At 34.5% G+C, this 16,116-nt stretch overlaps 1 protein-coding gene across 1 annotated transcript; it reads left to right on the forward strand.

The window, feature by feature from the left end:
• The first annotated feature begins 726 nt into the window (after nucleotides 1-726).
• Nucleotides 727-15,501, forward strand: LOC123559350 (arrestin domain-containing protein 17-like). The gene is made up of 7 exons (XM_045351069.2): nucleotides 727-980; nucleotides 2,289-2,411; nucleotides 11,013-11,230; nucleotides 11,770-11,952; nucleotides 12,502-12,714; nucleotides 13,129-13,303; nucleotides 14,646-15,501. The coding sequence occupies exons 1-7, from the start codon at nucleotides 866-868 to the stop codon at nucleotides 14,858-14,860; spliced, it is 1,242 nt and encodes a 413-aa protein (XP_045207004.2). The 5' UTR covers nucleotides 727-865; the 3' UTR covers nucleotides 14,861-15,501.
• The last annotated feature ends 615 nt before the right edge of the window (nucleotides 15,502-16,116 follow it).

Raw genomic sequence — 16,116 nt, forward strand, 5'->3', positions numbered from 1 at the left:
AACAATTTCTATTAGCTTCAGACTAAAAGTCGGTTCTCTTTGTGACAATGTAATGGGTGCTTAATAGAATCTGTAAAATGCACGGCATCTTATTTCGAGCGCACAACATCTTATCTCGAGCGCTCGACATCTTATCTCGTGCGCCCGACATGTTATCTCAGGTGCTCGACATCTTATCTCGTACGCACAACCGCTCGACATCTTAGTTTGTGGTTTTAAAGTACTAATCCGTGAAACGGTTATAAGTATAAACGAAACAAAAGCGGGTGCAGTCAGTTTTTACTGATGATCTGAATACACACAATGGGCCTTAATACATATATAAATAAGATGTCCTGCGCATGGAATAAGATGTCGTGCTGTCAGATAAGATGTCGAACGCACGAGATTAGATGTCGTGCGATCGAAATAAGATGTCGTGCGATCGAGATAAGGTGGCGTGCTCACGAGGTAATTCAATTAAAAAAATAAATGTATGTCCTAAACATACCACTGTAGCTTTCTAAATAAACATCACTATAAAATTTTAAAGTTAGAATAAAAAGAAATACAAATAAACAATTGTTACAACAACATAAAACAACAGTCATTTTGAACTGTTATCTGAATGTGGATTAAATTTGCCATTATATGTATGAAATTCAAAGTGAATTTGTGTCAATATACCTTTAACAACGTTTAAGAGCAGTTGAGAAACCGTAACACTCGTAATTGGATCTGTTATTCAAAAACTTCACGGTTTAATAATTTAGAAGTATTTACCCAATACACGACCTACTAAAAGTATGTAAATACAACTGTATATAAATATTCTACCCAGGACGTGAAAGTTGTAAAATGGGAGTATTATCAATTTTAAACAAACATGAAATTTAAACAGTTTGATATAAAGTTTGACAATGCACAGGGTGTGTTCAATACAGGGACGTCAGTCACCGGCACTGTATTATTAAGTCTGGATCAACCTTTAAAGATTAAAGGTAACTCTTCTAACGTTTTGCTTAGTTAAATTCTGGTTTGTACGAAAACGTGTTGTGTCTTTGATAGTCAATACATATGTAACTTATTTGCATTTATTAAACGGCTTGCAATTAGAAACAGTTTTTGTAGGTATTGTTCATGGGTATTGACCTGGCACTCTTACATTTACTCCAAAATTTTCGGGCATTTTCGTAGTTTTTCGCGCTGTTCTTATCTTATAATTATTTACATTAACTGTTGAACTTTAAGATAAACTATTCATTTAGCCAGTGGCACAGTAGCATTCTGATATAAAGATCTCCGAATGTTATTTTGGATTAAAATTCATTTCAGATCATCCTTTTTTTTATAAATTTAATGTAATGTAATTTTATCGAAATTGCTTTTATTCTTACATTAGTATTATTTCATGAAGCATATTTTATGCTTTTATACTCTTTTATTCTATGATATCACTTTATCGTGTAATTAATGCCCGTTGAATGAACGAACACATGTTCAGTCCTGGATTTAGCTGAAAATAATTGCAAACGCTGCTGACTATCAATTTGTCTTAAGATCTAGCATGTTTTCAAGATTTCAGTTGACATTTTGTAGAACAGTTTACTGACATTTAGGCCTACGTAGAAGAATGATGAATTGTAGTGTAAAAATAAATGAACGATAAAGCATGAAAAGTTTGAAAATGTTCCTGTTTGTTAAGTTTAAACATGAAAAACGAAAACTAAAAATGAAATGGTCAGACTGATGACTCGAACCTACAACCCCGAAATTGGCAACTGAACATTTTATACGCACAGCTATACTATATCAGCACAATATCGTGCGAGATTGTGATTACTTAAGAAGTGTATAATTCAATGGTCATTTCGCTAAATAGGTTCGGACGCTGAAAATTTTTCATGGATATACGGAGTGCCAGGTCAGTACTTACAGACAATTAAATCTAAAATTGTTTAAATAATGATTATCATACATCAATGATCGTAGCCATATTTTTTATTTCAATATTTTTTCGATCCTATGTTTGCCAAAATTCTTTCCTGTTAATATTGGATCTATGTAGGGAACGTATATTTAGAGAACCTTTTTTTGAAATTATTATTATAAACTTGTCAAAACATGATATGAATGCAAAAGTGTTGTTTAAACATAATGATTACTAAGCAAAATGTTATGTTCAATTTCAAACGTCGTTAAGATTTATTGAAACAAAAGTAGGAATTACTCTGTCATGGAAAAATAGGAGATCTGAAACGCACGAGATGACATGATTTTGCTTTAACATTTCTTTTTCTTTCCTTTAGCTATAAGGATAGTCTTTGTTGGAGCAGCTAAAGCTTACTGGCAACGCAGGAGAGGCAAAACGAACGTTAGCTACCGTGGTGATGAAAACTACTTTTATACAACGGTAAAACTCTTTGACCCTGGTAAGGAACCATTACTCCATGACGACTTTTTGTATGTTATAAGTAAGAATGCACACCGAAAAAATAAACACAATACAATACTAGGTTAAGAATGGTAAAATTTGAATTTATAATATATTCCAAGATCCAGCTATAAAACATACAAAAACTTGACATGTCATTCCCCCTATCACCACCTCCCTAAACTTCTTTTTCCCACCATTAGGGTAAAACATAATGCTTCTGGTATCTTATGATAACTTTCTGCTGTCAAGCCTATATTTCAGTCCATAAAATATTTGCTTCTGTAAATTTCAGAGAATATGTGATAAGATATAAACAAAGTAAAAATGTGGCATTTCATTAATTCACAAAATAATAAACATAATATGTTTTGTATTTACGTTTTTTCAAAACACACAATAGAGAAAAAAAGATACATTTTGGTAATTGTAAAGAAGTAGGTTGCTCAGTGGTTTGCGTATCAGTAGAAATGTACATTTAGAACGAAACTGTGAATTTTCCTACTCAACTACATTTTCAATTTTTCAAGAGGGCAAGGACAGTATTTGAAAATTCCACAATTTTGTGTTGATACTAATAAGAGAAATATCATCAAAAATTTCATTTTTGAGAAATGTCAGGAAAATGTAAGCCGAATATACTGCACATACTTAGCACTTTATTATGTGATATTTTCAACCTGCCGGTTCCGTTGTCGTTAAGATAGAAGCGAGTAAACCTCCGATTTTAGGACACTAAATTTTGTGGCAAAAATGGCTCAAATGGTACACCTTGCGCGATCTGTCCCCTATCATCTGCAAAGGAATGTTTTTAAAGCATGTAACCAAACGAAAATAATGGCTGTAAAAAAGGTTTTCATAACCATTTCGCAAATTTGAACTGAATCTATAGATGTGTTGAAAACCGTTTCCGTTTCGTCCGACTTCTGTTACCACAGGTATGGTATGATTTTAGACCCGGTCGTCTCTACACGGATCTAAGAAAATTGATTCAAGTAATCATTTACTTTACACAATTACTCGCCTGTAAGAATCCTTAGTTGTACAAGATTTAGCTTAGCAAATGTTCCTTTCAGCGTATATGAAACAATGTGTCTTTTAAGAAAGTATGACTTTAGGCTGATCACTACCGAATAGAATGTAAGCCTACGCTGGTCAAGTAGTCCAAATATAAATAGTGCTAATCGTTTTTCCTTTCCTATGCCTTTTCTCAACAGCAACGTGCTTACTTTTATCCTACCGCGTTTCAGTATGTATCACTTTGCATTCTATCGAAATCGGCATGTTCCTATCGCATGCTAGGTAAAAATGGCGGCGTAAGAATTTAATGTCTCGAGGTTATAACACACTAAATAGCCAGCACTATATATTCTAAATAAAATGACAAGTTTTCACAATGCTGCAATACACATCTAGACCCATTTTAAATTTCTTTAACTTACATTTTCTTGTAGAGCAACATTTATACTGTAAAAATATCCAAAGAAAAGTAGGGGTCATGTTTAATGCAAGAGAAATATTTCTGGTCAAACGGACACACCGTAATTTTTACACTGAAATGACAATCACAATTTAGGGTAGGGGTGTATGAATAAATTTCACATGTTAAATCAGTTTAGAGTCTTTTTTTTCAACATGCAAATGCTACCAGTATGTCAAGTATAGGCATGCAATATGATTTCAACCAATATATAGCAATGATTTCAAGGAAAAATCCTTCTTACAGCAAAAAGAACTGAGAACTATTTGAATCCGCCATTATGCGATACCATTTTTTCATAGGTGCTCAGGCTATTTAGTGTCTGTATGCCTCGAAAAGAGAAATTGAATGAAGCGAAAAGTAGTAAATTCAGCGGGTTGTATTTAACGAACTGTAGTTTTCTTATATAAAAGTAACACCCCCTTTTCTTTTTGTTTTTCTAAAATAGCGATCTAGTTCTTTATGGGAATATAAGTCTCTGAAAATCTGATATGCTAGAAAATGTCGAAAAACCCGTTATGAAGTAAGTGGGTTTATATGAAATAAAGAACAGCCGGATTTAGTGGTGTTCAGCCTATTTTAGTATCATATTGGAGATGCTTAGACCGCACAAAATATTTACACACATGCATATAGCGGACGTATAGTGGTGCAATGTAATACTATCTTGCTACTAAACCAGGGGCCGTAAGTTTGAACCCCCACTCTTCTAGTGTATGTGTGCTTTACACTGACTCGCTAAAGAACCATGGAAGCTTCTGGAATTGGAGCGTTTTCTGTATCCTGTACTATCCTCCCACTAACATTAATCACAGTCTTCTGGAGGAGTCGCCCATATGAATTACCGGTGGAGGCTATGAATAAGCTTACAAACAAACACATACGCATTTAAAAGATCTTGGCAGATGAAAAATATGAAAAGAAGCTTTTGTGTAGATTTATATCTTCAGATAACAAACATTACGTGACCACCGACTATTTAAATACCGCAAACATTAATTTGCACCTATTGAATGTACGCTCATATTGACCGTACACCATACTGACTAAAAGTTAGTGTTCGGTTTATCATAGGTTTAATAATGTACATTCAATACGTGTGTAATGTGGAGAATAAATGCCAGCTATTTCATAACGCGATTATTTGGTGGGAGACTACTTTTAGATCATGCATATTAATTATGTTAATCTCTAGTCTACATATTCAAGTATATTACTCTGTACGAATTATCTTGTTGGCCTGCCGTTAATAACTTGCATTTGAGAATAGATTGATTTAAAGACGCATAAAAACAATTTGGTATGGAGGCTTTTCGTAATAGATATGCATGAGTCCAAGATAGCTGCGTCCTATTGGTAATCGGATGCCTTTGGCAGTATCCTTTACCTGGCTCTGTCAAGGTTGAAATGTCAACCATATGTGTTCCTTCTCAAGAGAAGGAGCAATAAATATCATAAATAACCAGTTGAATATAAGGATTTTTAAAATACATCCGTCTACCTATTTTATTCAAAACAAGTACCCGAGCCACAATACCAAACTGACCCCTGCCAGGTAAGTCATTAATTGTGAAAGCAAATGTCTTTTTCTCTAATCGTTAAGAGGTAGGTCCATATTTCGCAGAAAAAGTTCGAACATCATCAAATCATAGAAAGATATCATTGTTTTACTTGAAAATTAACAGCACATAAAACATTTGTATTATTCTACAAAACCATTGTCAATTTACTCATATATGTATTGAATTCCGGAAAGGGACTGCATGAAGGAGCCACACTTCTGGACAGTTCAGCGCCTTTAAAAACTCACCAATTAAAAAAAAGCTAATACATGTCTTCGTTTTGAGGCATTTGCAACAATGTACGAGTGTTCAAACTTAACTTAACTAGTTAAAACATCGTTTTTGACAATTGTTTACATTTATTTCTTACAAATGGCATTCTGTTTTAAAGGGGGACAACTCCTTCAGAATATTTTAAGTATCCAACTCTATAGGACCGAACAGAAAAACATGTATTGGATAGAATACGGTGGTATGTTTAGGACATGCAATTATTTTTTTTAAGATTAAATTATCTCGAGCGCACGACATCTTATCTTGAGCGATCAACATCTTATCTCGAGCGATCAACATATTATCTTGAGCGATCAACATCTTATCTCGTGCGCACGACATCTTATCTTGAGCGATCAACATTTTATCTCGAGCGATCAACATATTATCTTGAGCGATCAACATCTTATCTCGAGCGATCAACATCTTATCTAGTGCGCACGAGATCTTATCTCGAGCGATCAACATCTTATCTCGAGCGATCAACATATCATCTTGAGCGATCAACATATTATCTTGAGCGATCAACATATTTTCTTGAGCGATCAACATCTTATCTCGAGCGATCAACGTATTATCTTGAGCGATCAACGTCTAATCTCGAGCGATCAACATATTATCTTGAGCGATCAACATATTATCTCGAGCGATCAACATCTTTTCTCGAGCGCACGTCACGGTCATCTTATCAATATATATTAAGTAAATTTATGTTCTCTTATGAAATTAATTGTTTTAATTTTGGTGGGTATCGTGTTGTCTAACATAACGCCTCACTGCTAATTCGCACCTGTATTTGTATTTATAGTCGTATCAGTTCAAATACTAGTCTGACAAGTTTAATCCCACGGATTCAATGGGCAAATTTTAGTGCAGTGACAAGTACATTCTTTATCGGAAATCGTAGAGGACAGTTCGTTTACAAAAATTCCCTCCCACCCTTCCCATTACAGTAACTTTGTTGTTTTTTAACATATTTTCTGCCGTCAAGTTTATCTGTTTCAGGGTCACAATGGTGAATCATACTGCTGAACCCTGCCACAAAATGTACTGCTGCACCAAACATGTCACGGAACCCGCTTCTGTAATATATGGATAATTAGAGAACAAACTCTTTACAGTGTGTATTGTATAAACTCAATTTTGCTAGTATGCTTCTGTTGGTACATTTAATCATCATGGAACAATACGGTTGAATGAAACCGGCTTGATTTTAATAATGCTGTATTCATTTATAAACATTCCGAATGTTACTATCTTTTCTTTTTGGTACTTTGTTTGTTGTTTTTTTGTTAAATTTGGTTGAATTAAGCAGAAGATTATCATGAATTAGTGCGGGTTTACTACACAAAGCGATAGCATGCGGTTCGCCAAATTCTGGCATTTGTATTGCAGAAATATGAGGAGAATGGTCTAATGTCATTTTATTCTGTAAAAAAAAAAGCAAACAAACATAATTGAAATATTTTTGTAGGACATCGTTTTGTACATCGAATTTATAATTCGATGACAGCTCATGAACATTACCCAGTTTTTCGAGTTGTTTTTGTTCTGTATTGGCACATTTATTTTATCTACTGAAACATTGATGATAGTAAATACTCGGAAATGCAGGGGTGGAGAGAGCCTTTCGCTGGTCAGAGCCTGGATTCTCCCTACTACTCCCCCCTCTTATATAAAAATATCATAAAAAATAGAAAAGAGTTAGGGTTGGTGCAGCCGGCTCGCAGTTCATACGATTAACCTGTCTTTCTGGGTGTAGTTTTTGGATGAAATTAAAACCAAAATAATTAATTTATAATAAAATATAATGCGTAAATGATTAGATAACATGACAAGATTTGTCTATTTACATATCTGTATTCTGTCTTACTGCATATGTTCATAAATAGTGCCGTAAAAATTTGTTTTTTCGGCATATTGATTGCTTAAGTACATGCATATTGGAAAGAATATGATTATTTCTGTCTATATATATTTCGAAGGCGTTTCTATTGATGCATTGTGCTATTGGGATATTGATTGTTATATGAACAGTAGTTAACCACCATCTTTGAAACCAGTTTAAGTGTTTGTTTTGGTATTAGTTATATAGTAAGGAAAGAATAAGGCGTGTATGAGTATATAAACTGATTTTATTAGTAAACATACATTTTTGCATTGATCTGATTTCATCAATTTAGAATTATTTTTTTGTGTGACTTAAATGGCGCTTACAAATTTGTAATCTTTATTCGGGTACAGTAAAGAAAGTCTCTTTATTAAAATGTTTGGCTCAAGTCAATTCTAATTATCATTTAAATTTTTTGTCCGTGTTGTGAGCAATATTTAGTGATCCACAAAATTAATTTATTCTTGTATACTACGGCAGTATCAAAATAAAAGCTCACTTTGTCCCAGGTTGACCTTCTCGTATCTGCAACCTCGCGCTCTCGGTTGGTCATCTCTTATTATTGGTGTTTTGGACGGGCGCTCTTTTAACCGTAGGAGGGGGCCTTGTACCATGTGGTCGGCCATTCACCTGGTCCATGGATTGACTGTGTCTTATATAAACAGGGTTGTTCAACTTATCGGCCATACGATTATTAGTGAATCATCGAAAGTTGCATTTGTTTATGTACGTGTAGGTCCGTACATATTTTTATAACTTTGGATCACTTTGCTCAAACCTCTAACACATGGGTATGTTGAAACTGACATGTGATCCCCCCTGTTTTCTTACGTTTCCAGTCTGCTGGTTAGCTCAGTCAATCGCTTTGGATGGATTATATTATTATGTAGCATAGTTTGCTATAGAACCATTCCCTCGCACCGGTCCGTTTGTTCATATATTACATTGAAACAATTTTTTCAATATATTTTAATATTTTTATGCGTTTGTTTGCTGAAGACTTTCTGATTACATCAGATTTTATTTTTGATCTTGGTGTTATGTTTCATTTCGCATTTACTTAATATAGGAGAATATTTTTGTTGATATATCATCTCATGTCATAGAGATCTCTGAGAGCATCTTTGCCTCGTTTCTCATTAGTGCGAAGTACTAGAACCTACAATTACCTATTAGGTCTGGTATGTTTTGCGCTTATTTTCATAGTTTTCTGCACCTTCGCGCTGCTATGTTGCTTCCAGGCATTTAGCTGGAGCTTTGTCTTTCATATTTTCTCATCATTTTCATATATACCATGCTATATATTTACAATATGCCATAATTTTCATTTGAAAATTTACAATAAAGTCATGGCCTTATCCCACATAATTTGTTTGTTTTTGCTATATTTACTTGGTACATTCACTTTTGTCTTAGAAACCGATGAACTCCCTTATGCAGTCGGACCCGTACTGTAGACAGCCTCCAAAAAATATAACTTGCTTACTATGGTCACACGTCACCTGTCTTGAGAAAATATGTTTTCACAAATACCGGCATTTTTCAGTCCCCAAGGGAGGTTCTGCAGCCGGGTTTGACTGTATATATATATATATATAAATACCCTAGCACCCACCAATAAATTAAGGACCTTTGTGTGAATTCAGATCATTAGTAAAAACATACGGCTGCCACCGTTTTTGTTTTTGTTACGATTATACTTATAACCGTTCCACATGTTTGCAGGGTTATAGATTTAAATACGCAATCTGATAAAAAAAAGGCAGCAAAAAATCAGTGATGATGCAAAGAAATAAATTTAAGACCTTGACAAAAAATTAGTATGTAGGTTTCGCCCATATATTAAAGAATTTCCTTGTTTTCTCTTAATTCATGCATGCAACTTTTCTGCGCGAATTTATCAGTCGAACTGAAATTTGTTGCTATTCTAACATGCAGAATGCTTCATTGGTTATGTTCATTTGATGTTGAAGATAGGATGACCAATTATATGCACTGCTCTCCCAAATGATGTGATAAAGTTGTACATGTACTTGTGGGAAATTTAAATAATATCGGAATAGGCGGGACCCTAATTAACAACTTGTCCGTATGTTTTACTGATGACCTAAATACACACACAAAGGGCCTAAATATATATAAATAGGATGTCGTGCGCTCAAGATAAGATGTTGATCGCACAAGATAAGATGTTGTGCGCACAAGATAAGATGCTGATCGCTCGAGATAAGATGTTGATCGCTCAAGATAAGATGTCGTGCGCACGAGATAAGATGTTGATCGCTCAAGATAATATGTTGATCGCTCAAGATAAGATGTTGATCGCTCAAAATAATATGTTGATCGCTCGAGATAAGATGTTGATCGCTCAAGAATATATGTTGATCGCTCAAGATAAGATGTTGATCGCTCGAGATAAGATGTCGTGCGCACGAGATAAGATGTTGCGCACGAGATAAGATGTTGATCGCTCCAGATAAGATGTGGATCGCTCAAGATAAGATGTCTTGCGCACGAGATACGATGTTGATCGCTCAAGATAATATGTTGATCGCTCAAGATAAAATGTTGATCGCTCAAGATAATATGTTGATCGCTCTAGATAAGATGTCGTGCGCACGAGATAATTTAATCTTAAAAAAATAACATATGTCCTAAACATACCACCGTAATATACAGCTAAACTTTAAATAAATGTTTTTGCACCGTCGAAGAGAATTTATCGATTTGTTAATGGTAATTCTGGAGAATTACTGCACATTTTCACAGATGTCGAAGTGTGTTTTCATTTTCCAAGTTAATGCTACTCATGCACAAATTAAGTATTCTGGTATTATTATATATGAGGAAGATTCCAAATGTTCCAATAACAAGATGACCTTGTCAGTATTCCTTTTAACGTTAGCTTTCTGACTTTGAGTATACAGTCTGATTTTCATAATTGACGTAATTAGAGCGTCTATACGTTCCATGTGTCAAAAAGTTCATAGTTTCAAGCGAGATTTCTGCCAAATTTGTCAAAAATTATAGTCCAGTCCATTTTGGCTGATTTATCACCAGAAATTATTGTATCTATATAACTAAAGGATCATTAAAGCAGTTTCTTGATCTACAATGATGCATTCAGTTCTCGTGGATTTTGCCAGACCGCCAGATCATACTCGGCGCAAGCGCTTCGAGGGAGTCAAGTCTGGCAAAAAACCAAGAGAGCCGACTAAAACTTTGCAGATCAATGTAGTTTTATAATAACTCTAGCTATGACATTACACTGGGATTTGATGTTTTCCAGCAAAACCCGCCTTAACATAAGAAAATGTTTTGAAGACTGTTTTTATCGTAACTGTATGACTCACTCGCTTTACTTTCTATCCTTATTCATATATCATTTTTCAGGCTCAGATAGTGGAAGAGATCATCCTGCGGGGAACCATGCCTACCCATTTTCTCTTCAGTTAGCAGATACACTTCCCTCCTCATTTGAGGGAACCAGAGGTTACGTAAGGTACTCGTGCAAGGCTACGATTGAGAGACCGCTGGCTTTCGATTATAATGTGAAACGGGCTTTTACTGTGATACGTCATTTTGATCTGAATAATTTTCCTTCAGCGCAAGTATGAACATATGCTTGTTTTTCGTAGCAGCTCGTTCTGGTCGATAATTTTTTTATAATTTCAGTATTTCAGATTTTTTGAAATAGATACATTTGTGACCGTGAAAGTATTACATCATCTGTATCTAAGTTTATTTTAAGCATTTACGACTTAACAGTAAAGTAGTTATGCCTTAACAGTTACGTATTTACTACCGTTTCGCCTTCACATATAAGTACTTACGTATTCTAGCTAAGTACTTACGTAATGAATTGAAAACCGAGTCTACTTCTGTGATGTTCCGAGCGTCAGGATGGTTTTCTTAACCCCTGGCCAGCTGGTGGCAAGTGTTTCTGCCTCTGTGACCAGTGGATATCAAGATCAGCCTGCACTTCCGTGCAGTCACTGTTCGCCATTCAGTCAGTATCTTTTTGGTAAGCACCCCGGTACTGTCCAAGTTGAAAGATGGACAAGTTCATTTCAGAAATTTAGCAGGGTAAAGGTTAAGATTTGATTACAGTAATTTGCGAAACATACAATATGCTTTATATTACCTTCAGATTCCTGTATCTGATCAGGCGACTGGGGAAGTTTACGGCTGTTGCGGCGAGGCAGGTGAAGTGGACATACATCTAGACTTAAACAAAACAGGATTTGTTCCAGGGGAACCAATTATGTACACCATCGCTGTGAACAATAGAAGTAGTCAGACGGTCAATGAAACGCATCTTATACTGAATCAGGTTATTTCTTACAACATTAAACTTAGCCAGATCACTATTTAGTCACTGTTGATGTTATTTTTGTGTGTGACCGAAGAAACATAATGTTTTAACACGTTCATCAGCCAGTTAAAATTGTTTCTTTCTCGTAGCTTCCAAAACTAGCATTGCCTTCCGCTTTAAATATATTTTGTGCACAATATTTTATCAGCCGTATAATTATTTACTTCTAGTATACTTTTCAAGGCCACTTAATACGTTTACTGCAGTATTTTATTATGCACGCATGCAGTGTAGACGTATTATTTTAATTCTATCTTCCGTTGCCCATTATAAATAACTCAAGTGTGACGATAGACAGTGCATGTGTTACCATAAGATTAAATGATCGCATCGAGGCTATGTAGAATGCATGGTACTGTAAATAAATGTTTGATATAAATAATATTGAATATTCTTTCCCTGCTTCTGTAGATTGATGTAACTTCTATACAAATTATGAACTTCATATCTTACTATTTCAATAACATTTTGGAATCACCGTCTAAATGTTGCTTATTTCTCAACTAGATGACGACATATACAGGAATATCAAACGCACTTTTCTCCAATCAGAATCCAAAATTACACCCAAAGACACGGAAGATCTATTTATTGTATTCACGTGACTGCAACTTCAAACCAAATTCATCGAAACAAATCCAAAAGGCCATCATTGTCCCGTCATTACCACCGACTGGACTGGATGGATGTAATATTATAGATATCAAATATAATATAGAAGTAAGTTCTCGTACGATTTAATAAAGTACCCGTTTTGTTATGTTATGCAATGGCCGTAAAGCAAGATAGATATGATTGGTCTGTAGAACGTAATTATTAAAGTTTGCTATTTTAGAAACGTATATTTCAACATAAAATTAAAAGTTCGGACAGTTTATGTGGGAATTTAGTAAATGTTTTTAGTAAGGAGATATCATTAATCTTGTTAAATGTTAAGACTGTTTGAGGCTGTTTAGAATTAGATCTTTTTAAAAAAATTCACGCTCCAGTGAAGTAGATAAGCTGTTTAATGCATATTCTCCGTCTAAATGTAAACACTAACGTATGTTAAATTTGAAAGCGTCATATTATGACGTATTGAACTACTTCAAAACCATATGGACACGATTTAATATGCAAGTATTAAAATTTCAGCTGAGAGTAATATGCACGCATGTCATAAGTATTGTCAAAGATATTGTAATAGGCACGATACCGTTTCAAGATTCCAGCATCAGGTTTACTTCCGGGGCTCAAGCTACACCAACTGCTCCGGTTGTCCCACAGCCGGAGTCAAAAAGCACAGAAGGTCTACCTACATACGAAGAAGGTGATATCTCTAATTTGAATTACTAGTATAGATAACAGTGCTTTTTGCATTGTCAAGTCCATGTTTGTTTGCCTAAGTATTATATTAGATTTCAACAATAGTACAGGCTTCGTAAATATCATGCTTTTCTAGCGGTCTTAATGCGGCATACAATTGTACAAACGATCTGGTTACTTACTTATAATGCAGATAGATGTATGTAGCATGAAGTGATTTATATGCACGCTCGGGTGCACATTATGAACGGACTTATCTGATATATTTTCAAATGATTGCCATAAAACACAGTTATAGAAGCATTGAGTTTCAAATATGCCGAAAAGTACGAAACTCTAAATTCGTCAGACTGGATTTCTCGGCTAACACCCCAAAATTAACTTGTTCTAGATAGACTTTTATAACCGGATATATTCAATGCAAATTTGGTAAAATGGAAAATACGTTTAGGCAGTTATAATTTAAAATATCTCATTCATATCATTTGTAAGTTCCTTTACACACTTAATGTTAATACTTAAACAACCAGCTAAACGTATGTTTAAGGTATTAGATCACTAATAGTAATGTTTACAAAATGGCCTTTGCTTGGTATATTCTGAAAGGTAATCGTGTTTTGCACTGTTTTGCAGTTTTTAAACAACTTTTACCGTGCCGTTTTTTATAAATTTTGTATAATTTATGGTATCTCCTCAAGCTCAAGTAGAGACAAATTTCAAAGTGATAGCCACTATCCAAAACGTTTGCAGAGAACTTATTTTACCATTAATTTTAATAAAAGAAACATCAAACTATTGATAAACAATTATAAAACACAAAATAAAAATGTCAATATCATTTTTTCTATGGTGCCTCAAGTAAACGAATTTAATGAGACAGAATTCATACTTCAACATTGAAAAAATAAGGTCGAATGCTGTGTTTCTGTTTTGAATTTTGCTTACTCCATTTAAAAATAACCTTATGACAGACGTAAAACCTACCTAAATTTCTTCCACAATATATAATCTAAGAGTGAAAGCAAAATAGAGAACTTTCACCTCTACCCCTTCTGTTTAAGTAGTAAATTCACTTTGAACACCAAGAAATCACTTATAAGATTCATCTTTTTCCATTTTTGTACAAGAAATCAATAATAAGTCTTGAAAGAAGTAAAAACTTACTAGAAAAAAAGGAAAATAAGGAGAAAAAAATTTGGTCCCAGTAGGGCTTGAACCTACGCCCCCCTAAGAATTGCAATAAAAGTAGGTTTATGGTAGGAATTGAACACTCTTCAAAACGGAGGTTCTCTATTAGTGATCTAATGCCTTAACCTTATAACTAAAAAAGTAAATCTTTATTTCAGTGTTAACCCCACCGCCATCGTACGCCGAATGCATGTATGGTCGAACAACTATCATGGACAATACTGACGACAACAATACATCTGGGGATGTTAATTGGGCGCCTGCATACCCATATTATAACTGGGCTGCTTTCTCTCCTCAGACATTTGGTGATCAACCACCAGACACTGTTAACGCCGAACAGTCTCACGAAGTTGATAATGATAATGATTGAAATTTATTCAGCAATCATGCTTAAATAACAGTTACGCTATATACCATTAGCATTGTAAATAAATAGCGGCTACTTCAATACGTAAGGTTGCGCGTTGAAAGTCTGTGTAGTACGCTTGTGTAAGTGAAGATGCAAAAAAACCAGTTACAGTTGTATCATTGTAACTTACTTTTGACAAATATTTAATGCCGAATATAATGCAAAAACTAAATCAAAGAAAATTTCGTCACGTGGTTCTTTTAGATCAATCATTGACGTGCTCCAGCCTCTTAACATATAAGCTCCCGTATGGTTCGGGTACCCATCTCCATTACTAGAAATATAGCTATAAAACCAGATTGTCAGATAAGCTGTACAATCCGCATGACTGGACCAGCGTAGCCGATGCATATGTATATTAAGAATCTAGGTTAATTTATATGTTGTAATCATATGTATAATGTATATATTATTTGCCTAAAAAAGGAAATAACTTAATGGCTTGATAGATTTATAATAACAATATTTGCTTTGTACGAACGTAGAGCAAAATGTTCAAAAAGAGCAAATAAGATATACATGAGCATTGCATTAATTAAGAGAAAAAAACACGTATTAATTTGCAATCAAATTTATTTACTCAATGCCTTATGGAAAATGAAACAATATGACAATATAACATTCAGCACACAAATTACTTAGCACCCACGCAAAAACAAGGTTTTCAAGATTTTATTCATAAGTCAAAGCCCATATGGGAATCTGACTACAAGTACACAGTATATAATAAAACAGAATGACAGCAATTCAGTTCGCACAAAGTACATGACACAAGATACTAATTTTATTGCAAAGTGTTGATCCATGATTACAATAGTAACCTAGTAATAGTTTGCACACAAATGCAGTAAATACTATTAAGATTACATGTCCATGATGTGAACTTAGTTTGCTTATACGTATAATCGTAAACCTGTAAAAACCAAATTTCATAATATCAGACTAAAGGAAAACTGGGAAAAAAAGAATAAAAATATTGCAAGGAATTTGTGGAGGATGAGACCAAAAACAGACCGGAACCAATACATAATAAGCAAAACTTTTGTCATGCGAACCAAGATACGCCTCGTGCAAAATTTGCACAGGGTGTTTTTTGGCACTGAGTAGGACCTGGTGTGCTTATCACACCTGCGCCTACGAAACTTTTGCTTTCGGTAAAGTTTTTCTCCAAGTGAACCAACAATAAATAGTTATATTGCATGCGCACTGACGAACTT

This window comes from Mercenaria mercenaria, chromosome 10 (genome assembly GCF_021730395.1).
Source record: "Mercenaria mercenaria strain notata chromosome 10, MADL_Memer_1, whole genome shotgun sequence".
Taxonomy (NCBI): domain Eukaryota; kingdom Metazoa; phylum Mollusca; class Bivalvia; order Venerida; family Veneridae; genus Mercenaria; species Mercenaria mercenaria.

What these genes read in the sequence shown, in the direction of transcription:
- LOC123559350 (XM_045351069.2), top strand. Translation starts at nt 866, where the DNA reads ATGAAATTTAAACAGTTTGATATAAAGTTTGACAATGCACAGGGTGTG. An exon ending in GGTAAAACTCTTTGACCCTG is followed by an intron (nt 2,412 to 11,012) that starts GTAAGGAACCAT and finishes ATCATTTTTCAG; the next exon opens with GCTCAGATAGTGGAAGAGAT. An exon ending in TCTACCTACATACGAAGAAG is followed by an intron (nt 13,304 to 14,645) that starts GTGATATCTCTA and finishes TCTTTATTTCAG; the next exon opens with TGTTAACCCCACCGCCATCG.